At 35.3% G+C, this 26174-nt stretch overlaps 1 protein-coding gene across 1 annotated transcript; it reads right to left on the reverse strand.

Annotated features, from left to right (window-relative positions):
• Positions 1-996: 996 nt before the first annotated feature.
• Positions 997-2887, reverse strand: LOC145640113 (uncharacterized). Its single transcript, XM_081691424.1, has 4 exons — positions 2447-2887; positions 2321-2380; positions 1969-2233; positions 997-1796 (listed from the first exon to the last, which is right to left on the reverse strand). Exons 1-4 carry the CDS (start codon positions 2885-2887, stop codon positions 997-999), a joined length of 1566 nt encoding a protein of 521 aa, XP_081547550.1.
• Positions 2888-26174: the final 23287 nt, after the last annotated feature.

Raw genomic sequence — 26174 nt, forward strand, 5'->3', positions numbered from 1 at the left:
CAAAATTCTTAGTGGTAAATTTAAAAAAACGTAAATATCCTTGGTAGACTATGTTTTAAAAAGTTAAATCAATGGTAACGTTAATCCATGTAATAAGCCATTTAAAGCTTTACTGTGGTTAACTAAGCATCTAATGACTAACTTAACCCTAATAGCAGACCTAATTTCCCTCCAAATCGATTTCCCCTCTTTTTATATGAATGAAAATCGATTTCCCCCTTTTTGTAAGAACCCTATAAATCGATTTCCCCAAATTCTGTCTAAGAGACAATGAAGAACAGTCGTTCTTCTTCTTCCTTGAAGCCAATCACCATGGACGATAGGATTGCTTGGGTTAAGCATATGTGCTGCGACTGTTCTCCCCCTCAAGTGGCTGCTGTGAAGATTTCAGGAATCGCGAAGAACCCTAGAAGACTCTTTTTCAAGTGCAAAGGGTGCGATTATTTTGCGTGGTTGAAGGAGGAGGATATAATAAGGGTTGGTGATGAATTGGAAGTTGAACAAGATGGTGTTGTTGGTGTTACTTCAAGGCTGGATGATTTGATGAATTTCATCAAACTAATCGTGAAGATTGCTTTGATAATGTATTTTATTATGTTATTTGTTGTTTGTAAGTGATGACTTTGGTGTATTAGTATGAAGTAGAATTTTGATGTTGGATATTATGTATTACGTATGGAACTGATGTAATTTGGTTTGTTAAATGCATGATGATGAATGAAATTGGTACTACTTTTGTCAATTTTTGCAAGCATTTTTTACACATTTTTTACACAATTTTTGCACAATTGTTGCAAGCATTTTTGACACATGAAATTGGTACTGCATTAAGAGTCAATAATGTTGATATTACATCAACCCATAATCTAAATGTCTTGTCCAAAAAAAAGAGAATTTAACATCATGAACAGATCATCTTCAAGTTTGACTCATGCAGTCAACTAAGAAGCAAAAAAATAAGCACTTTTCTGCATCTATCTACTCCTAAGACAAACATCATGCAGGCTGTGAAGCTGAGACCCCTCCTTTAGCTCTCTTAGACCTAGGTGAGACTCTTAATGGTTGTGATGCTGAGATAGGACCCTTTGCTCTCTGTTTCCTTGGTGAAACTCTTAATGGTTGTGATGCCACTGTTGTTGGTTCAGGTTGGCTCATAGATGCCCCTTTTCCCTTCCTAGTTGTTTGCTTTTTGTTGGTCTGACCTGCAGAGCTTTCACCTAGGGCCACCTTTTGTTTACCAGTCAAGCCACCTTGGCAGGTTTGTGTATTATGGCCAAACTGTTGGCATTTGCTGCACTTGACAGTTCTGGACCTCTTCCCTTTGGCTTGCTCACCCTCTTCCCTCCTCTTATTCCTTGCAGGTCTCCCTATTCCTCTTTTCATAGTTGGTGGGCCAATCTCTGGATAAGGACTGTCAGGCCACTGATCCACATCTGGTACGGCCTTGATAGAGTTGGCATAAGCCAACTTATACCTTGTGACAGAATACCACTCACTTATGTAGAACCTAGGGTCTTCATTTGAGTGCAAAATGGCTCTCATGGCATGTTTACAAGGCAATCCAGTAAGTTGCCAAGCATTACATACACATGTCTTCTCTCTTAGGTTCATTGGAAGCACAGATCTTCCATCAAGTATTTCAAATTCACCATCTCCAGACTTCAAACTCTTGCATGTCCTTGATTCATGGCTAATAACATGCATCCTTTTCATGATATTAGGACACACATCATCCCTCCAGTTCTCACATGCCTCCCTTCTGGTGGCCATTCTCACCATTGTCACTCTTCTAATACCTGAAACAGCAACAAGGATGAATAGATAAGCAATTACTGATATTGAATTCACTAAATATCAAATAAGTAAGGTAAGGTGAGAATACCTTCTAGCAGAGTCAGGACTGGTCTGCATCTATCAATGCCTAGGGTAGAATTAAGCTTTCTACAAAGTTTGACTTGTTTGTATCACACTTGACTTCTGGATTGAAAGCATGCTTTGACCATCTTGATTGTGGTCTAAGCTCTGCCAGCCAAACAAGTGCTAATGGATTTGCCTTCTGCAATGCTTTCATTGCCTTCTTAAAAGTGAATGGATTGAATGCTCCAGCTGCCTTCCAAAATAATTGGACCATTAGCAAACCAGGAAATTCCTTCTTGAAGTTTTTGACCAAGTGCTTCCAGCAGTATCTTCTGACTACTTTTGGCCATATGTCACTAATGGCAGGATCAATACCCTTTAAAAACAAACAAAGTAATTAGTGTTCACATTATATACCAAGTATAAAGCAATTAAAGCCAAACTAGGGGATTAGGATGAATACCTTTTGTCTGTCACTGATTATGCACCAATTATCACCTCTGCCACTTGGTTCCAGAGCACTCTTCAAGTGATATAGAAAGAACTTCTAGCTGTCAGCATCTTCAGCTCCCACTATTGCTCATGCTACAGGAAATAACTCATTATTTCCATCAATGGCAATTGCAGACAATAACACCCCACCATAATTGCCCTTGAGATGAGCTCCATCCACTCCAATTAAGCTTCTGCAGCCAGCATTCAACCCATCTATTGAAGCCTTAAAGGCAATGAATATACTACTGAACACCATTGGCCTATCAGGACCTACACTCTTCCATGCACAGTTTGCTAAAGAACCTTGATTAAGCTGCTTGATCACATCACAGTACATAGGCAGTGCCTTGTAAGAGACATCATGCCCACTATGAATTTCAACTAAGGCCTTTGTCCTCACCCTATACAGTGTGCTTTGTGCCATTGTCACTCCATACCTTTTCCACAGCAACTCATTCAAAGCCTTGGCATGAACATCATTGTTTGCCCTTATATCTTCAAGTAAAACTCTCATAGCCCACTTGACATTCACCATACTGTTCCTTGTCTCCAGTCCTGCACATGTATGTTCTGGGTTTTGTATACTCTTGATTGCCTAAGTGCACCCATCTGGAAGGACAGAAGCAGCTAATCTCCAGCCATAGTTCACATCAGAGCATCTACAACAATATCTCTTGTTGCTAGCCCACTCAACAACAACTGCTAATCCACACTAGATGCAGTAATCCCTCATAGCATCCCTTAGGTGTTGCTTGTCCATGAACAACTGCCATTCCTTGAGAACTATTTTCCCAAATCCCTCATCCTTATACACCTCTCCATTATTATATAGCTTTGTTAAATAGTTGTCCTGTTCATTCTCACACTCAAATTCTTCATCCTCAAAGGGATCATAACTGTCTTCAATCATTGGCCCATATTCATCCCTAGGCAAGTCATCTTCATCATCTAGGCTCACATTCTCTAAGTCATCACTCATGTCTTCACCAGAATCCCCTCTACTAGGATTGTACCCATCATCTTCACTGTCACCCTCCTCACCAACTAAAGCCAGACTAGTAGTATCATTGTCTTCACCTAAGCTAACAGTAACCTCCCTACTCCTATTATGATCCCCATTTTGTTGTTCACTATCCCCCCCACTTGTACTTGTGCTAATCACAATCCCTTTTCTCTTAGCAGTTGTTCTAGGCACTCATTTTTGAAAAAAGGCAGACACTCTAGATGAATTTGATGATTGATTCTCACCTGAGTTACCCCTAGGTCCAAACTCACCAATGTTTTGCAAAGGAGCTATCAGGGACTGTGTAGATGGTTGGGCTTGGGTATTTTGTGTGATGATATCATGAGGCAGTTGGTATTGATCTTCATTTGGTTCATCAGTTTGGTCATTTTTGTTGGGGTTGAATTTCTTGCTCAGTTGGCCATGGTGTAGGGGAAATATTGAAGCAATCCTCCATGGCATTACCTCTCCCTCTCCCTCTGCCTCTCCCTCTACTCCTCCTTCTGCCTCTCCCTCTCCCTCTGTCATTCCCTTTCCCCCTCCCTCTACCCTTAGGTATAGGGTTTGCTTCCAATTCAGCTTCTAAATCAGGCCAAGTTTGACCTGGGTCATAATTTAAAGTCACAGGTTCACTCACAGGTTTACTCACAGGTTCACTCACCTTCTTTGACTGTCCTAGACTCTTTACATGTCTATCAAAGTCATCCTTGCTTACTACTACAGCTTCCCCAGTCTCAAGTTGCTTATTCTTACTAGGTTTGAGTTTTTTCCTAGGATCAGCTACTACTTTAGCTACTGGATCAACTACTAGGTTATCTTTAGGTTCAACTACTGGATTAGCAACAGGTTCACTCACTTTTTGCTTTCCACTCATTAAAGTTCTTGCAGCTGCAACAACTTTACTGTCTTTAGCACCACACCCAACCCATATGTATATCTCAGTTTTTTCAAGTAAATTACTAAACATTTTCATCAAATCAGCATCACTAAGTAGAGATACATGCTTCATTTTGAACACATACTAAAAGGTGGGGTGGTCTGGTGTTTCTATATTTTTCTCCTTAGCAATTTCCCAGTACTCTACAATGAGGTCTATCAAATTAACCTTATCAACATCATCAACCACAACAAACACATCAATACCTCTGTACTGAAATTGTTGTACAATTTTATCAACCATTCTGCATCATCAAACCAAACAACATCCAAAAAACAATTGTATAAGAATCTGACCTAAATCACATACCAATACAACATATTACCACATAATTTAACCCTAAACAAACAAAAAAGTTCACTTTAACCCTAGGCAAACAAATTAAACCAATACCATCAACCACATTTCATATACAACCCCATTAACCAAAAAAACAAAGCATGAATAAACCTTATATGCAAAAAAAAAAAAAAAAAAAAAAAACACATACCTTGCTTCAATTAAGGACAAATGGTGAGATTCTCTGAAAAAATTCGAACTTTGATGCAGAGCTTGCACAAACCAAATTCCACTCCACATAATTCACGAACAAAAACCCTCAAACCTTCCTCAATTTTCCCTCAAAATGTGTTTAATCCCAACTACTAATTACATAAAATACCCAGAACAATTGTTTTATAAAGCCCAAACTTTTAAAGCTCAAAAAAAATTGAGACTCAACCTTCGATTTTCTTCAGAACGTTTATCAATGTCGCGCAAGTAATGAAGAATGAAGGCTGATCGTTTCAAGTCAAGGAAACAAAATGATTTGACATTTGTGGTTGGGGGTAATTAAATGGGGGTATTTTAGGAACTTCTAGGTTTTTTTTATTAGAATGATTAACCATGGTTAACCAATGGCTTATTACATGGATTAAGGTTACCATTGACTTAACTTTTTAAAACATAGTCTACCAAGGATATTTACGTTTTTTTAATTTTACCACTGAGAATTTTGAATAATACAGGTCTACTAAAGAGAATTTCCCAAAAAAAGAAAATGTTTTTCTATACAATGTTATGAGGTGGGGAAATACATGTTGATCAGCTAGATTGACATGGGAAGCAAATCTAGGGGTACATTCGTCTTTTGAAGGGTAAAGTCGTTACCCTTCCGTTGGAACTTCGTTAACAGAACACAAAGATTCCTTTTCCTTCACTTTCGCGAGTCGGTCTCAGCCCAGCAATTTGCTGGGGTTAAAATTACCAGCACTGGGGTGTTTTGGTATTTTCGCATGGGCTTCAACTTAAGATGTATGTATTGCTACTGTTGTATACGTATTAAAATACTAATATATAATATGCCTCCCTCGTTTCCCGTTGGTTCAATTCCCGCTTTTCCTTTGCTCTACTCTCTCTCTTCTCTAAAGCGAGCTCTGTAAAGTTGTTCATTTTCTCATTTCTTCTCTGATAACATGAATATCGTTGAGCAATTGAAATCCTTCAATTCTAAAGAAGACCTTGTGGATTGTGCTTGGGGGAAGTGATTTTTGATCAAAAGTTCTTCGACGAAAGAAAATTTCAGAGAATTTCGTGCGCAATTGATCGACGAAAATGAGGTATCGAGGTGAGTCTCTGAATGATTATGTAATAACTATTACAATTGCATGTGACTTTCTTGGTTAGCAAATTTCAAGCTAATACGTTTTATAAATTTTGAAAATTTAAAATTCCTAATTTTGAAATTTAGGTTGTTGTATGTTCTTAGGTTTCGTTGTTGATATTTTTGCAGTTGTACTAAATTTAGGTTGTTGTATGACCTAAGTTTGTACTAAATTTCGGTTTTATACAACAATTTAGTTGCTTTTTACTTGAAATGTCATAATTTAGGGTTTCGTGATAATTTGTGATTAGGTTTGTGATAATTTTTGAATTAGGGTATTTACTCCTAAATTAGTAATAAGTAATATAGATTTTAATAGATTTTAATAAGATTTTTATAAAAATATAAATGACAAGAATTCTATTAGCAAGTAATATAGATTTTAATTGTGGTTGTAATATGACTGTATTATTAATATAAATGACAAGAATTCTAATAGGTAATAGGTGTTAATATGGCTGATGTGTCTATTTTATATAGTATTTTACCCCCATCCCTTGGTCATAATTAGTAGTGTTTTTGGCTGTTTAGAGCCACTTTTATTACTAATTGGTGTTTTCTAGTGTTTTTGTAGATTTGGTTGACTTTTGTAGGGAATTACACTTTTGGAGTATTTTCCCGGAATATTTTAGAGCAATCACGAGCACTGGAGAAGCACGACCAGATTTTTATAGCCCAGGGCCGGTTAGAGCCATCGAACCGGTGATTAAGGGCTCGGTATAGGTGATATTAGGGCATTTGGACCGAGTATTAAAGACCGGAAGAGGAAACCCAGATTGGCCCGAAGAATTGGAGCCCAATCGTAGTTCAAATAGTGGCCCAAGAGAGCCGCCCGGCCAAAAAGGCTGGCACCCGGAGGCGCGCCCGGCCGGGCGGGAGAAGCTAAGGTCGGCGCCCGGTGACGCGCCCGGCCGTGTGCGAGAGTCTACCTGAAGAGCAAAAAGGCGCGCTCGATCGGGCGCGTGTAATTATTAAGAGAGGATTAGCGTCGTTTTAGTTTGTTTTAGTTTAGGATTTGTACGGAGTATAAATACTCCTCCGTAATACAATTTTAGGATCTCTCTCTCTCTCTCTCTTTCTCTCTCTCTCTCTCTTTTACTCTCTTAATTGTTTTCTTAGATTTCTTTCTCTCAAACCTTTGTTCTTAATCTACTCTTAATTCCAGATTTACTTTGGTAACGATTTCTCTTCTCTTAATCTTAGTTGTTTATTTTATTCCTTTAATCATGTCTTGCTTTATTGCTTTGATTAGTTTAATTTATTTTATGTGTGAGTAGTTTTCTTTCTAGGGTTTATGGGGATCCATAATTAATATGAAGGGATAATTTGTTATTATTGATTATTGGTATTGCATGATAATTTCTTATTGAATTGTTTTAATTCTTTGCAATTAGATTATGAATCGAGCAGATGTAATTTGATTGTGAATGTTTAGCAATATTGAATTGATGAATCGAGCAGATGTTAATTTAATATTAAAGACTATTTTTAATAGGAACTTAGATCTAGTAAATTGCGAGAGCCTGTTAGATCTATGTTGATTAATAAATTGTGAGAGCCTGTTAATCATGTTATTTGTGCAATGTTAATTATTAATTATTATGTTTTATCCCGGAATATTAATTATTGGTGAACCTGTGACCCTAGGCCTTCTTATTATTGTTCTTCTCACTAAACTTATTCTTCGTAGTATAATTCCTTTAACAACAACAAATTGGTTACTTTAATAATTTAGATTATAATTGATTAATTAGGAATAGAAAGACCAGTTTCCCTGTGGATTCGACCCTACTTCCCTATCTACTTTAGTTAGGGGACTTAGGTAATACTTTTGATTAGGTGATACGACTTTACCCTGTCAATGGCATTTCTTGGCTCATCATTGAAATTATGGCACTGATGTTGTTGTTTATGATGTTTAAGCATGTCCTGAAGTGAATGAGGTTAGGTTTGCTCCTCCTATTATGATTGTGTTAGGGTTTCAGCAATGATTGAGATCCAAGTAATGGCAGCTTTAGTTAATGGTTTTTTTAGTCTAAATTAATTCTGATTGTTCTGATTATCATGTTGGTTCTTGTTGTTGTTTGTTGCAGGTGGGAGAGGTGGTAGTGTTGTGAGAGGTGGGAGTGCTGTGAGAGTGAGAGGTGGGAGTGCTGTGAGAGGAGGTGGGAGAGGTGGTAGTGTTGTGAGAGGTGGTATTGTTGGGAGTCTTAGTAGAGGCTGGGGTGGTGTTGGGAGAAGGGTTGTGAGAGGTGAGAGAAGAGGTGGTGATGATACACCTTTTGATCCTAATTTAGAAGAGGAACCTTCATCTGAAACGCATTCTGCGGATGATAGTGAAGAAGAAGAAGAATGTGCAAGTAGTAAAATTCATAGAGGGGTAAAGTTTCTTTTACCTAAATTTAGACACACTAACTATACTGTTGTTTTTCCAATGATTACCTATATTTGTTTTGTTTACCAATGTAGGTAAAGGCCAAGGGGAAGGCTAAGATGGTGAAGCCGAAGAGCGTGATAAAAGACATTAATCCGATTGTTTACACGGTATTTTAATGAGTTTGCTTTGTATGTGGTTTTATTTAGTTCATTTTGATTGATATCAGTTGTATAAAGTATTCTGATGATTGTTTCTTATTATTTTTGTTTGCGAAAGGATAATTCTAAAAGTGTAGGCGGTAGGTTAAAGGAGGCTGGGAAAGTTATCGAAACGTTCCAACAATACGAGAAGATTGTATGTTTGTTGAGAAATTTGTTGTTTTGTTTTAAAGCATTAATTTGAGACGTTAATGAAATTTTGCCTTTATTTTGCATTCAATGAATGTGAATTGCCCTCTTGAGACATTTGGGAGGGTATTAGGCAAATTTGATGAAACAAAGACTCGAATAGTCAGATATATTGGTTTTGGCACATTATTTTATGTTGTTGGGAAGAGGTTACCTCGATAGTTGGCATACTGGCTGTGTACTCGGGTAGATGTTGATAAGAAGTGCCTTCGCACGACAGATGGGATGGTTTACCCTTTTTCTTCTATTCAGGTGCATTGGGTTCTGGGCCTACCTCACGGACGGAGACCGGTACCAACGAAGGTAGTTGATCAGGAGGTAGAGGACAGTTTGTGGATTAAGTACCGCACCATTTACAATTCTGGGACATAAGGGATAACAAGGAAGACTTTGATTGAAGCTTTGGAGGCTCCACGTACTGATGAGGTCGAGTTTCGGCAGCTTTTTGTGTTGCTGATGTTGAATACACTCTGTTCGACAACTTGTCATCGCATGAAGAAGAAACATCTGCATGCAGCTGCAATTGCAAGCAGTGCTAAACTGTATAACTGGTGCTCTCTCATTTTGGATGAGTTATTACATGCGATGGCAAGCTTTGCTAAAAGGTTTTATAACAATGGTTTTGCCCATGGAAGTGGTGGGTGTACTTTATTTCTGTCGGTAAGTTGACACCTCTAAAATATCTGAATGTAAACCTTTTTTCATTCATTTAGAAGTCATAAAGCTGATGTTGATGGTTGTTTATGTAAAAGCATTTGTTATATCTTGATAGACTGAACAGAATTCCACTTGAGTGAAATGAGTTTCCGAGGTTAAAAGTATGGACTACAAAGGAGATGAGCAAAGCTTATAAAGAAGATCGTTTCCCAACGGATGACTTTGGAAAAAAGGGGGTAATTGGAATATTTATTTTGTTAAATAGCTACAATCTTATAGTTGTATAAATATTATTTATTTATTTTTTACTTCGGATAGTGTCAGGACGTTTCTTATGGTGGGGATGCTGGTCACCCGTTGAAGGCAAAGGACTGTTTTCCAGCTAAAAGGAAAAGAGAGGAGGCAGATGAAGTAGTAGCTGATATTGATGATGAGGATTTGGCATGGCTTACCATAGATGTGAAAACCAGAAGAACTCTAGTTAAAGAAGAGTATGCCTTTAGAAGGAAGAAAAAGAAGCTAGGAGGTAATACATATTTTCTCGTGTTATTAGTACGGTTTGGTTCATAGCGGTTTCATAGTTAGTTATATAATTGTTTCATTTTTGTTGTTGTAATAAAGAAGTACTAAATGAGGACCCTGAAGAAGAAGGGAGGAAGAAAAGGTCTGGACAAGATGAGGTGAGTGAAGGAGTTATGTCTTCGTCGTGTGCAATTACTAGATATATAAATGGATCAAATTATGGAGATAATTAAGTTCGTACATTTGGGTCGTCGTTTTGCCATAGCTAGAGGTACTAACGATCTTTGGACTAGTAAAATAGGCCAAAGCCCAATTGGACGGATCCTATAAGGTCACACAAAGGGGCTAGATCGAGCATTAGAGGACGAGGCCCATCACGGGCCTCATCACTCAGGTGGCCGGCCATGCATGTAGTGGAGTAGAAGGCGTTTTGGGCTTCGTGCCCTAGTCTAATTATAATGAGATTATAAATAGACTAGGTGCCTAGGTTTGCAGGATGTATGCAATTAACTGATCAGTGTGATCAAACCCTAATTAGCAAACACGAAACCCAACCCCTCTCATAGTCCTCTCTCACACGGCTCTCTCCTCCTCCTAGGCGCCGGTGGTGTGTCGCGGTGGTGGTGGTTCGTGCGGTGGTCGGTTGTCCGTAAAGGTGGTGATCGCGGTTTTTCTCAATCACTCGACCAATCTATTATTGGTGAACGGCTCGTTCGAATCTCGTGGACTAAGTAGAGGAGCAACGCTTGGGGCTCTATTCTCTCCCTGATTTGCCTGTCGAATAGCTTCGTCGAGTTCACGCGTCAAAGGTATAATTATGTGTCTTGTGTGTTATGCATGTGATCTTGGGATTGGTACTTGGTTGAATATGATTCATGTTTTCCGCTGCGTAGTACCTATAAACTCCTACAGTGGTATCAGTTAGCCTCTTGCATGAACGCGCTAGATTATAATAATACGATTATTTGATGTCAACGTTAATTTTATAATCAATTAAGAGGGAGAAATTAATTTAATTATGGTTCAATTATTATATTTAATGTGATTAAACTTTTGGAATCGATTAAATTTGATTTAATTATGCTCAAAATAGCCATGAAGAGACCGAATTTTAGCCCTAAATTGTTCGAAAATTTCGGACCCCCTAACCCTAAATTTCGAATTTTTCGAAAATCCTAGCCCTGAAATATGATTTTTGTGCTTGATTGATTTAATTCAATTATTTTATGATTTATAATTTTAATCGGATTGATTTATGCATAAAATTCTTTTATGTATGATGATCAATTTAATTTTAAAAGTTAGAATTAAATTGGGATTAATTTTATGAAGAACCCTAATTTTAAAGTTGAATGTGATTTAATTTTAATCTTATGGACTGATTTAATTTAAATATGATAAGCGTTATTTTAATTAAATTGAAACACACAAAAAAAAAGTTTTAGGTGGTCGGCAGCCGCGGCTGGGTGGCGCAGCCACGGCGGCTGCCGACTAGGTGGCAGTCCGAGAGGGAGGGAGGGCAGGCGGTCGGGCTAACTGTGGGCAACAGCGTGCAAGTGTTGCACGACTGTTGCCACGGCTGCCAAAGCAGCTGCCCGCTGCTGCCTTGCGGCAGTGGCTGTTGTTATGGCAGCCAGCCACTGTGGCTAGCTTCGGCTAGCCAACCACGGTGGCCGGCGGTGGTGGCTTGCGGTATTTCAAAAAAAAAAAATTAATTATCTTATTTTAAAAATTATTTCAAGATAATTGTGAATTATTTTGGGATAAAATCAGTTTTATTTTGGATAAGATAAAATATTTTGAAAATATGATCTTTTATTTTAAAAGATAAAATTGATTTTATTTGGATAAAATCTTTTATTTTAGGATAAAATCAAATATTCAAAAGTTGTTATATTTGATATTATCCATATTTAAAGTTGTTAAATTGGTAATTATCCTAATTAAAGTGGTTAATTTTGGATAAGATTGATTAGGATATTTTGAGCATATTCCAAAAGGATAATAATTAATTTAAATAATGTAATTATCCCATAATTAGATTAGGATATAATTGATTTTAAAATTTTTTGATTGGCTAGTAATTAGGATAGAATCTCCTAAATTTGTTAGGATAATCATGAAAGATTAAATATGATTTATCTTTCTAGATTAAAATATGATTTGATTCTATCTCATGACTAAATTAAATATATGATATTTTATAAACGGTCATGAATAATATATAATATTATCTAATTATGATTAAAATATGAGATATTTTAGGAAATGCGTTGACTTTATTATGAACATTCGAAGTTGTAGTTTAGACAAGCATGTTGAGTGATTTATTATATGGCACTTTTATAATATACGATATTATTTTGCTATATATAGACTAGTATGGCCCATAGATTCTTAAATACGAACTGCGCATCGTGAAGTATTTTTGTAATCTAAATATGGTCTGCGTACCGTTAAGTATTTTTGTAACTTTTATTTAAAGTAAATAGAATAGTTATTTAAATAGTGTTAGTCCAAAGAAGCCCATGAAGTGAAGGCCCAAAGGAGCAAGGTGGATGGAGATCCATGATGATTCAAGTGGGAGCTTTTTTCATTTCTAGTTTTCTTAGGACTAAGGGGTCATACTATGTCATGATTTATTGCATTAGTAGATTATGAATGTTAGATTTTATTTATGTTGGTTGATGATGCGCTAGAGTTCACTAAATAATCACAACATAATAAATCTAGGTCCTAGTAATATTGAGATAGCTTTTCCAATTAAAAACTCGATGAAACCTTTGATATTTTATGATGGGTCATGCCTCAGCTGGGTGTCATATTATATCTTAGGGGAGTGGGGGTAAATCACGTTTTACACTTTTAATTGGTTATACTCAACAAGGTTACCTGAAGAGTTTAGAACCTTGAAGCTAAGGGTAATAATTAAGCATGTGATGATTAATTATTCAACCAAGAGTTACAAGAGTTGTAATCAGTAAAGAGTTACTCACCTTGAAAATGTAATGGTTGATGGTAGGGCCTCATTCCGGTCAATTATTGCACAAATAAAGGATCTTGGAATCACTTAAAATTTAATTGGGATCAATTAATCATTGAATAAAGTGTTTTAAAGTTACCAAATGAATGCGTTTATGGTACTTTAATTTTAAATTAAACATAATTATTAAACTTTGCCTTATTTTGACATAGATGGGTAGCCGTAACCACAATGACAACAACGTTTACAAACTTCGACCATTCCTTGAGAAGGATAGGTTGACAGGGGATAACTTTTCCACTTCGGAAAGAATGCTAAGACTTGTTCTGAAATATGAGGGTAAAGAGGATATCATTGACACCCCATTGCCAGGACCTCTGCCAAAAAATCCAACTGCGGCAGAGATCAAGAAGCACAAGGAAGCTCATGACAGAGCTATACCTATCACTTGCTTAATGATTGCTACCATGGAGCCTGTCTTCAAAAGCGTTTTGAGGACCACGATGCCTATTCAATCATGCAAGAACTCAAAGCCTTGTTTAAGAAACAAGCTAGAGTTGAAAGGTATGAGCTCCATCGTGAGATTCTGGATTGTAGAATGGAGAAGGGAGCCACAGTTCATGATCATGTTTTCAAAATGATCGGCCTAATTCAAAGTATGGAAAAACTGGGGCACCCATACAGTGATGATTTGGCAACAGACATCATTCTCCATTCACTACCAGAAAGTTTCAACCAGTTTATCATGAATTTTAATATGACTGCCACTGCAAAGACTATGAATCAATTGCATGCAATGCTGGTTAGTGCTGAGAAACAAATCCCTAATGAACCTAAGAAGGAAGTTCTTATGATTCAAAAGGGAAAGGGGTTCAAGAAGAAGGGGCAAAAGGCTAGTGCTAAGAGCAAGGGCAAGCAAGTTGCCAAGGCTCCTGAAAAGCCTAAGACGACTCCAAAGCCCAAGGCTGCAAGTGAAAGTGAATGCTTTTACTGCAAGAAGAAGGGGCATTGGAAGTGAAATTGCCAGAAATACCACGACTTCCTCAAGAAGAATGGAGCATCAACCTCAGGTATTATGTTATAAACATTTTCACTTAGGTATGAGATACCAAGTTGTAGTGCTTAACATAGTGATGTTGCGCAGGAACTGCAAATAAGTGAAGCTATCATGGAAATGGAGCTTGAAGGTGCACTAGAAGTATTTGAGTGGCCAGAGATAGCTTCATAGTTTTAAATTTTGATTAGTTACCATGATTTTAGAACAATTTCCAGTTTTGATGAGACAATATTTCGGTTTTCTTGTTTTGAATACTGAATTTGGTTTACTTGGCTTGGACAAGTGTTGATCCATGACCAAGGTAATAAATTATTTTCATTTTGCTAGATATGAGTTAATTTTGTTTTATGACATTGATATAAGTAGATCACAAAAATAAGACTTAGATGATTCAAAATACACTTACTTATAACAAGTGAGGTTAGGTCACACCAACCATTTGCACATCCTAAGTAATGGATGGACTCTTATTCTTATATGATTATGAATCACTTGAGAATTAGAAGTCAAGCTTGATAAAAGTTAAAATGACCAAGTTGCCTTTTAGTAGAAAGGGTAAAAGAAGCTAAAATGACCTTTTGGTTCTCATACATATGATGTATGTGAATCAATAAGTTCAAAACTAGCAAAGGGATTTAACTATTTCATCGCTTTTACTGACGATTTAAGTAAATATATCGATAATTACTTAATGAAGTAAAGCTTGGAAACATTGAAATGTTCAAAATTCCAAAAATGAAATGTAAAATCAGTTTGAGATAAACAATTTAACACCACAATATGATTGTTGTGATAAATATTTTACTCAAAAAGGAATGATCATCTAAAGGGAATTGTTGAATTAATTCACAATCCAGAAACATTACAATTAAAGTGTATGTTTATGAAGAAGGAATCAAACTTTGCTTGCCATTGTTCGATCCAAGATTTAATGATTTACAAATATCGTTTTGAGGACATACATTACAACAACAATTGCGATTATACTAAATAGGAAACTTAACCAAAGCAGAAGAAAAGATGTCATAAGAGTTATGATTTGGAAATGTTCCAAAATTTATCTTTTTCTAAACAAGATTGAGGGATATGAAATCAATGTAAAATGTTTACAAAGATAACATAATACACCCTAAATCATAAAAGTAGTTCTACATGGGTTTTCTCATGGAAACTAAGAGGTATTATTCCTACAATCGCGTAGAAATAAAGTGTTTGTTGCTCGCGATAGTGTCTTTATAGAAAGAATGTCTTCCTACAAAGCCAAGTGGGAGTAAAGTTAGATCTTGATGAGATTCAAGACGAGCAACAAATGGATGTGGATAACACTACATCAGAGACGAAGGCATATGAAATCAGCTAATTTGATAAACCATGTGCCGAAGCAAGCTAATTCCACTAGCGAGGCTTCTATCGTCCCACTAGAATGAAAGGCTTCAAAGAGTTGAAGAGATTAATTCTATTGTCGCTCATACCTATCGTAGGTTACTTGGGATCAAAACAAACAGTTTGTTGAAATTCTGAGAAAATGTGGATTCTAAAATTTTTCTATTGGAATGGTTGGAACCCATGCCTACAAGCAAGCTTTGGATAAATGCCAACTCAGGAAATGGCTTAAAGCCATGAAATCCAGTATGGACTCCATGTTTGTAAAAATGTGTTAGTCCATAATAGTCTTACAAATAGGGTCAAACCTATTAGTTGGGTAAGCCTATTCGGATTATTCTAGTTATGGAGATCAAAAATCACCTTCATGAAATGTTCTTGATGGTGAGTATGTATATGATACATCCTAAGAGTTTTGAAATCCATAAATTCCTAGAAAGTTTTGCAAACTTCAGAAATTCATTTATGGATTGAAGTAAGCATCAGGAAGTTGGAACATTCGTTTTGATGAGGCAATCAAACAGTTTGATTTCCTTAGTAGAACGAAAGAATTCTTGTAGAGACAAGAAGTTTAGTGGGAGCAATTGGTCTTTTAGTCTAGTATGTAGTTGACATACAGTTCATATGAAATGATTATCAATGCTTGAATAAGTCAAGCAGCGGTTAGAAAGATTGTTTCAATATGATAGACTTAGGAGATGTTGAGTACATATTGGGAATTAAGATCCATGAAGTGAATCTTAAAGAATGATTGGAATGAATCGAGAGACTTATGTTGATAAGGATCTTGACAAGTTCATGAAGCAAGACTCCAAGATAGGATATCTTCCCATGTTTCATGGTAATACAGTCAGTAAGACTCATTGCCTTCAAAAGCTAATAGAGTTGAGTTGTATTGATAATGTACCTTATGCTTCTGCAAAAGGATTCATTACATGTGCCATGAAATGTACATTGCAAGATGTTGCATATGACTTGTGCATGTGTAGCAGAATTCAAGCAAATTCAGAATAAGCATATGGAGAATTACCAGGATTAGATCCTTGAGTACTTGAGAAGCACTAAAAGGAATTCTTCTAGATGTTGTGTTAAATGGTAATTTAAGCAAGTTGTCAAAAGGTTACACGAATGCAAGTTTTCCAAACAGGCAAGATGATTCTAGATGGTGATCTAAATGCATATTTGTGTCTGAATAGAAAAGGACAGTGAGCTTAAAGAGTTCAAAGTAGAGCACTGTTGCATAATCAATGTCAGAATATGTGTATTAAACTATAGTCAGATAGTTAGAGAGGAAGTTTGGATTAAAATGTCATGTGACTAACAGGTCACCTTTGCCCAAAAACAAAGGAGCCAGAGTCACATCACAAATCCAAACAAAAAGATATGAGATATCACCTCAATTATGAGATCATTGACCAGCGGAAGGTCGTGTTCTGCAAAGTTTTATTATGAGTGAGAAATCACTAAACCCCTTCCATGGACTAAGATATGAGAGTCATATTAAAGTCTTAGGATTGAAGCAAGTTATGTAATTTAAGTTGTATATGTTTTGAGAAAACATATTACATAAGAAATGCATCAATTTGCAGAATTATGTTTAATATAGAAATTATTATTTCTCTTATTTAATTATGGTTTTGGAAATTAAATAAAATGTCCAAAATAATTATGAATTGATGGGCTCATCAAGTTGACGACCTGGTGAATTGAAACCCCACAGGTGAACAAAATTCATATATTATTTAAAGTTCCTAGTTCGAGATCATTAAAGTGGACATAAATGATTTCAATAAATGAACTAGCATGTAAGATTGATTGGATAGCGCAGTTTCATGGGCTATAGGGGCATAGTGATGCTCGGTCAATCACTTGGATATGCATGAATGATACATGATCGAACTATTGACCTACTTTGAAGTTCATATATAGAGCTTCCGTATATATTAGTGGATTCCTTTGACATGAGTGGAACATCGATTTTATTCAATGGATGTTGTGACTGTGGTACACTCAAACGTCTAGCCGTAACTGGAGATTATAAAGGGTGTTTCCCGGTTATTTCACAAGTTGAGTAGGAGTCATATTACCACAAGATTGGATAGAGTCTACCTATTAAATTAGGAAATGTGTCATGGCCGCTTGAAGAGGGAGAATTCAGAAAATACGTGGCCGCGTTCAAATGCATTACACAGTAATCATTTGGTTTTGTAATTCTAACTCAGATTTCAAGAAACAATTTGTAGATTAATATGATCTCGACATGTGATGCAATAATATTATCAAACCGACACATATTAACTTAAGGAATTTGAATATTGCACCCTTGTCTCAGACAAGTGGGAGATTGAAGGAGTTATGTCTTCGTCGTGTGCAATTACTAGATATATAAATGGATCAAATTATGGAGATAATTAAGTTCGTACATTTGGGTCGTTGTTTTGCCATAACTAGAGGTACTAACGATCTTTGGACTAGTAAAATAGGCCAAAGCCCAATTGGACGAATCCTATAAGGTCACACAAAGGGGTTAGATCGAGCATTAGAGGATGAGACCCATCACGGGCCTCATCACTCTAGGTGGTCGACCATGTAGTGGATTAGAAGGAGTTTTGGGCTTCGTTCCCTAGTCTAATTACAATGAGATTATAAATAGACTAGGTGCCTAGGTTTGCAGGATGTATGCAATTAACTGATCAGTGTGATCAAACCCTAATTAGCAAATACGAAACCCAACCCCTCTCATAGTCCTCTCTCACACGGCTCTCTCCTCTTCCTAGGCGCCGGTGGTGTGTCGCGGTGGTGGTGGTTCGTGCGGTGGTCGGTTGTCCGTAAAGGTGGTGATCGCGGTTTTCCTCAATCACTCGACCAATCTAGTATTGGTGGACGACTCGTTCGAATCTCATGGACTAAGTAGAGGAGCAACGCTTGGGGCTCTATTCTCTACCTGATTTGCCTGTCGAATAGCTTCGTGGAATTCACGCGTCAAAGGTATGATTATGTGTCTTGTGTGTTATGCATGTGATCTTGGGATTTGTACTTGGTTGAATATGATTCATGTTTTCCGCTGCGTAGTACCTATAAACTCCTATAGTGAGTAAAAAGAAGAAGAAGAAGAAGAAGAAGAAGAAGAAGAAAGCAGAAGAAGAAGAAGAAGAAAGTAAGGATGACAACAAGAAAAAGAAGTCATCAGGTAATGTCATATTCTTGTGAAATTAAACATGTTTTCCAATTGTCTTTGTGTCTCAGTAATTAATTTTTTTTAAATTGGTTATGAATTTGTAGAAAACGAGGAGGAGGAAAGCAAGAAAGAGAAAGAGAGTGAGGTGAAAGTGAACAAGAAGAAGAACAACAAGAGGAGGAGGAATAATAAGGACAACAAAAAGGGTGATGGTGAATAGATATTTTTATACTATTTCAACATTTTATTATCATTTTTAAATAAAAAATTGTCATAATGATTAATAATATATTATTTCAGAAGAAGAAATGGAGGAGGAGAGCAAGAAAGGGAAAGAAGAGAAAGAGAATGACAATGAGCATGAGCTTGAGAAGGATCTTGAGAAGAAGCCTGAGAAGGAGCATGAGCTAGAGAAGGAACTTGAGAAGGATCCTGAGAAATAGCTTGGGCTAGAGATGGAGCCTGATCTAGAGAAGGAACTTGATTAGCAGGAGCTAGAGAAGGAGGCTAAGAAGGAGGTTGAGAAGGAGGCTGAGAAGAAGCCTAAGCTAGAGGTTAGGAAGGAACTACAAAAGGAGGCTCAGAAGGAGCCTGAGAAGAAGTCTGAGAAGGAGCCTGAGCCAGAGGTTGGGAAGGAGCCTGAGCCAGAGGTTGGGAAAGAGCTAGAGAAGGAACCTGATCTACAGAAGGAGCTAGAGAAGGAGTTAGAGAAGGAACCATCAACTGACCAACCAAGTCATGTCATGAACTTTGAGTCCACAAGTGATAAGTTAGAACTAGATCAATCATTCATTGATGCGATTGTTAAAAATTTTAGTGTAGACCAATCTTTGGTTGATGCACCTTTAAGTACGGGCTCGCAGTTTAGTGACAGCAAGTACTTTGTTGGAAGTCATGAAGCTGATGCTGTTGGTGGTGCTTCAGCATTTGATGTTCCAAAGGGGGAAGGTGATGTTGAAGGTGATGTTCATAGGGGGAAAGTATCCCTGATGTTGAGAACAAGGATGTTCCAAAGGGGGATGCTGATGTTGAAGGTGGTGTTCATAAGGATGTTCCAAAGGGGGAAGGTGAAGGTGAAGAGAATAAGGATGTTCCAACAGCAGAAGAGGAGCTACCCAAATTGTCAGAGGCAAAGGCTAGTGAAGGTGTAGCCGATGCAGCAAAGGGGATAGAGCGTTATCCCGAAGAGCCTTGAGTATTGCGAAGCTTCTGCCACCTATGACTCTAAAGATGAATCACAGATTACAAATGTGCAGAATAAGAGGCACCAACTCAGTAGGAAACAGAGGAAGATATCAAAGCCTCTTACCCTACCTATTTCGTATATCAATCAATGGCGGACAAAGGGTATTCGTCGTTTAAGGGTACCTTTGCGTGATTATTTGGATGAGCACATGTCATTCAGCACAAGAAAGATTAGAAATGATGAGTATGTATAGCCTTGAAAATCTTTATTGTTGATCATCTTAATGTTGAAAATATTTATTGTTTCCTTTCATTGTGTACATGATGCTTATATTCATGTGATTTGATGCAGGAATGAACCGACGTTCTTCAGTTGCGATGGTGACTATGTCAAACTTACTTTATGTGGCCATTTGATAGATAATTTTGGGGAGGTTAGTGATCAGGTACGATGCTTAATTCAAATGTTTTCATTATATAATTTGTTGTTAGTAACTGTAACTATAATCATTGACAAGTGTTCCTTCTATAGTATGCGGGACGCGTTTATGAAAAGGTGTGGGAGAGGCAATTCCCCGGTCGCAGCAGGCGATTTATGACTGATCCCGCATTTGCAGTTACCACTTATTCCTTCATTACCTACTTTTGATTTGATTGATAGATGTTGGTTTAGTATGCCCAACACACTAACATATTGTTATTTTTAGATGTTGATTTTGCAGGCCCATACCAATACCAAAAAGGTCAAAGAACTGGTGAACCAAGAGGTAATTAAGTTAGTAAAAAGTTACACTCACTACATGTACCCAACCGGGTCAACCAGAATCAATCTGGTATGAGTTTGCAACTATTTATTTGCCTCTATATGTACTGTATGTACTCTATCAAAGGTATACTTCTGTGTATGACAAGTCCTTTTGCACAGATATTTGTCCCAGTTCTTTGAGAACACCACTGGTGGTGCGCTGTATTTTCAATTAACAGATAGGAGGTCCTTATTATTGATTCGATTAATGAACGCGGCTTCTCGCAGAAAATGTGAAGTAGACCACCTGGTGGGAATAAAATGCATATAAACTTATGAATTCTAGTCTGCATCTATTAATTTTAGAAGTAAGTAAGTTAACTAGGACTTCATTATAGGTTGTAGCAATGGATCTTGCATTTCAGAATATGGAAAAAATTGGCGAACAGGAACCATATATTATTGGCCAAGGACATCCCTCAATATGAAAAGTCAGGGAGACTTGTAAGCTTCTATACATGTACTTTTGCCTTTTCTTACGGGTGTACATACAACTTCTATCTTAATAATCAATAATCATTATAATTGCCAATTTTTATTCCAACCAGAAATAGCTGTGGAATCCATATGCTGATTGCGATTAAGCGCAACGCTGACAAGTTGTTATCAGAGATGGACGAAGTGAGTTTGACTTTTTTTTTCCTTTTAATTTATTTTCAATTTGTAATATTGTTATTGTATCTTCTAATCACAATCCCAATCTTCCCTTCCAGCTTCCCGATATGACATTTGAGAGGTTCTGGGTTGTGTGTGAAGACCTCTTGTCAGAGTTTAATGAATCGAGGGAAGATGTTCTGCGGCTACTTCAACCTCTTGTCAATTGATTTTCATTTGCAGATCAATGGTGGTTTGGTGTATTTTTTTGGGAAGTAAAATTTGGGACTGAACATGGTTGTTTACTGTTAATAAGTTTAGAACTTTAGCAATTCAGAGTAAATTTCGGAGTAAACTTTATTGGGCAAATGTGTAAGTAATATAACAACAACCTACAAGAACTATAAGATACAATTTGTTTTGCAATTAATAATGAGGAATGGTTTTGTTTTGTTTAGCTAATTAGTATTATTTGTACATACACAATGTACATAGACAATAACAATACATAGACAATAACAATACACACTAATGACAATATTTGATATATGAATGATAAGGTCTATACAATGAAAGCTGGCCCCTTATACAAAGACTTCTTATAAAAAGAAAGAAAGCTTGGCCCCTTATACAATGATAGTTAGCCCTTATCGGACCTTATACAATGTTGGCCCATATAAAACTGGGCACATTATAATGGAATAGAACTGGGCCTGACAGAGCTCACCCTTATATAAAACTGGGCCTTAATAATAATAATAATAATAATAATAATAATAATAATAATAATAATAATAATAATAATAATAATAATAATAATAATAATAATAATAATAATAATAATAATAATAATAATAATAATAATAATAATAATAATAATAATAATAATAATAATAATAATAATAATAATAATAATAATAATAATAATAATATAATAATAATAATAATAATAATAATAATAATAAAATTTAATAATAAAAATAAAAATAAAAATAAATAATAATAATAAATAATAATAATAAGAAAACTATTTCGCATCTATTATCGACCACAAATACGTAAAAACTGTCTTTCTTGAACATATCCGCTCTTTCGATATCTAATAATAATAAATCCATCCTAATTTCTTGAACATATCCAATACAAACAATAATATTACAAATAAAAATAAAAATAATAATAAGACCGATATCTAATTGTCACTAAAAATAGTATCAATAAAAGTACTCGTGACCATAATATTTATAATTTTTTTATTTGTAATGACAATATTAATAATACTAATAATAATAATTATTATTATTATTTGCTAAGATTTTGATTTCATAATGGTCAAAGGGAACTCGTTTTACTGTCATCCTGGAAAATGAACACTGTCAAACGTTTGTTTAGTGTTCCCATGTTTGACGAAAATTCATTGCACCCAATCTAATTTCAGTTGGGATTCCCCATGTTGCCATCCGGTGTCATTGGCATTCCCCATGTTGTTATCCTCTTTTCTATGTAAGAATAGATTATATCTTTACATCAACACATTCTCATTCTTAGATTATATCTCTTATCAATCAAGCAAAAAAATGGAGGAGGGCTATGAAGGTATGACATGCACTACCATAACCTACAAGGACCACATGATGAACCATTTGGTAAGAAGTACTTCACCTAATGTTATTATCAAATTATTTGTATTTGCATGTGTTATTTAAGGAACAATTGTAATTGTGCAGGCACTCCCTGCTGACTGGAGAGATTTTCTTTCTCGCTATTCAAATGGAGTTAGGGTTAAACGTGGGAAGACGGGGCATGCATGGCATGTGACCCTCCTTGGGGATGACGTTCCTTCTACCCGGTCTGTGTTCATTGATGAAGGATGGGATACGTTCGTTACGGACAATGCCATAGTGACCGGGGAGATTTTGAAAGTCTACTACACAGGAGGGGGCTTATTTCACGTTCGCATTTTTTCTGCTGAGAACGTAGAAAGGGTTCCTCCTGCAAAAGCCCCATAGTCTTGTTTTGTAATATATTTTTTTTGTTTTTTAAATATAATGTTTTGTTTTATTTTATTTTATGTTTAATTGATAATAATAATAATTTTACTTTATGTTTTGTTTGATCATTTTGTTTTTAATACTCTGTTTAGTATTGAATTATAACTTCAAACTTCACTTGAAAGAACTACAAATTAACTATAAACTTTTTTTAGTTTATTTAACCTTTTTGCATGTGAAATAATAAGAGAAATTTCTCTAAATCAACATTAATTTAAGTTACGCATATGAATGAATTACATTGAATAATTACATCATGTTAATCATGTTAAGTATGAGTACGGGCCATTAATTCTTATTTTCTTTACCTTCCTACTAAATCACATTAAGTATTATTTTGTTTCATTATTTTCTTTCTAAATCACATTAATTACATATCGACATTAACGTTTATTTGTTCTTCTCTGTCTTAAGTTGTATTCAATTGCTGTAACATACATAAACAATAATACTGTTAATATTATTATTAGTAAAAATTATATTATATATGGTTAATACAAACGTGATATTATTAATTTTATCATATCATTAATACAAACCATATTAAAACCAATACATTATATATGATTATTATTATGAAACATACGTAAAGAATTCATATATAAATTTTACTATTATTAATATTATTTAATTCTCGGCAGCCGGAGGAGGTAGCCTTTCCACGTTCTCGGCAGAGAAAATGCGAACATGAAATAACCCACCACCACTATAGTACACCTTCAAAATCTCCCCTTCGACGATCGCATTGTCCGTAACGAACGCAGGCCATCCCTCGAACAACAACACTAACACTTTATCGCTCGGAGGTACGTCAGCCCCGAGGAAAGTTACATCCCATGCACGACCCGTATTACCTCGCTTAACTCTGACTCCATTCATGTATTTTTATACCAAATGCCTCCAGTCATCGGGGTGGGCCTGTACAATAAAACAGGGTCATCTAAACACATGCAACTAATATAAATTGACGTTTATATAATTTGTTATATATGTTTATATATGTACAAATGGTTACGACTTACCAAACTATTCCTCATGCTGTTCCTGTATGTTATGGTAGTGCATAACATACCCTCATACTTATCCATTTTTTAAATTCGATTAGTGGTTATTGATATTATTAAAAGAGCATGCAAATTAATTAAAAAATTATATTTTTACAAATCAAATGTGTGTGTATATATATATATAGGATTAGAAATACTAAAATTAGATACAACTTACATATAACAACGGATGACCTTTGAAATTTGAATAGTAAATGACATAGGAATAGTAAACAACTAATTGCCAAGCGTTGACAGGTATCTGAATATTCGGCCTGATTATTACTATTAGGATCAGTCTAATTATTAATATCATTATTATTATTAATATATCTCTAAAACAAAAGTCCAACTTGAAATAAATTAATATTATAATTAATTTTATTTTTATTATTATTATAATTATTTTTACTTTCACTATTATTATAATTATTTTTATTTTTATTATTATTATAATTATTTTTACTTTTATTATTATTATAATTATATTTATTTAAAACAAAATAGTTGCCCACGAGTAAGAAAAAAAGTTTTCTTACGAATTACAGCGTATTATTATTAATGGGAAAAAATATTAATACAAAATATCAATGACAACGGATAGGTCAATCACATTGGAACAATAAACATCGGATTTCCATGCATCACCAGATTTTAATTTTCAAAATGACAATACAAATATACACGATGACGACTAACAAATGCAAATGCCAAACATAGTTAAGTATTTTCACTTATTATTATTATTATTATTATTATTATTATTATTATTATTATTATTATTATTATTATTATTATTATTATTTACAAAGTCAATTAGTTCTATTAGGGAATGCATATCTAAGGATTCAAATTTAGATTATGGGGAACTATTAATTTCGCAAAGCATGTGAAAACGATTTTATTATAGTATTGGAAGACATAATGACAATATGAACTCAACACAACATCATTTTCTGAATCCAGTACTCGAAGCAACGGGATTACATCCAGTCGTGACCGTTGACCATTTGACTTGGTTTATTGGAATTATAAGTCATTATGACATTATGACTTATAAATACGAAAACCTGTTCTGCAACAATGGTATGTATTTGTTTCTTCTGCAACTCAAATTGGTATGGGGGAAACTTCAAAAGTATTTGTTCAATCAAGCTATTGGACCTGTGGAGGATCAACATTCCTTTATAAGTCACGATAATCTGCTTTGGCTGTTCTTCAACAGCTGACTTAGAATAATCTCTTTTAATTGTAAGGACAATTAAAAGAGATAAGTCGGCTGTTGAAGAACAACCAAAGCTTATTTTGCTTTGGCTATTCTTCAACAACCGACTTATCTCTTTAAGTTGTCCTTCAATATGTCCTTCAGACTCAGTGTATTAAGCGCAAATGGATCTGTAGAGGATCCAACAAAAAGTATAATAGTAATGGGGAATCATTGTATTTGGAACATCAAGCATATAGTTTGATATGATATTAAGATTTTAGCCTTACGTGTTTGTATGTATCAATTACTTATTATTATTGGTAATGTCATAGGTTTTTATGTAATTGTCATTTGTTTTAATTGGTCGTCATTTGGTTGATTGAATTTACGAGGTATAATTCGATACTTTAAATTACGTAATACAATTAGTAATCTTTTCGGTTGAGTTTACGAGTATTAAGAAAATTACATTACAATAAAAGAACTAAAACTATATTGGAATGTTTTTTAATGCAAATGTGTGCAAATAATAGGTGTATCCATAACATTATCAAATCGGAAGCAAATTTAATCAAATATTAAAAAAATTTAACACAATATAAAGAAACTGGTATAACGTTAGGTCTTCAAAATTTACACCCACTATTAATTGCAATATTAATTGAAGGATATGCTTAATCTCGTTTCCCTAGACGACCCTTCATTTGCTTTTTGGAATTACAAAATATTATATAATCGAATACCTCTACACTGCAATATATACATATGACAGTTATAGGAAAAAGAAA

The sequence above is a fragment of the Chenopodium album genome, chromosome 7 (assembly GCF_948465745.1).
Source record: "Chenopodium album chromosome 7, dcCheAlbu1.1, whole genome shotgun sequence".
Taxonomy (NCBI): Eukaryota; Viridiplantae; Streptophyta; class Magnoliopsida; order Caryophyllales; family Amaranthaceae; genus Chenopodium; species Chenopodium album.

What these genes read in the sequence shown, in the direction of transcription:
- LOC145640113 (XM_081691424.1), bottom strand. Translation starts at nt 2,887, where the DNA reads ATGGTGAATGTCAAGTGGGCTATGAGAGTTTTACTTGAAGATATAAGG. An exon ending in GAAATAATGAGTTATTTCCT is followed by an intron (nt 2,381 to 2,446) that starts GTAGCATGAGCA and finishes TATCACTTGAAG; the next exon opens with AGTGCTCTGGAACCAAGTGG. An exon ending in TTTCAATCCAGAAGTCAAGT is followed by an intron (nt 1,797 to 1,968) that starts GTGATACAAACA and finishes TTGCTGTTTCAG; the next exon opens with GTATTAGAAGAGTGACAATG.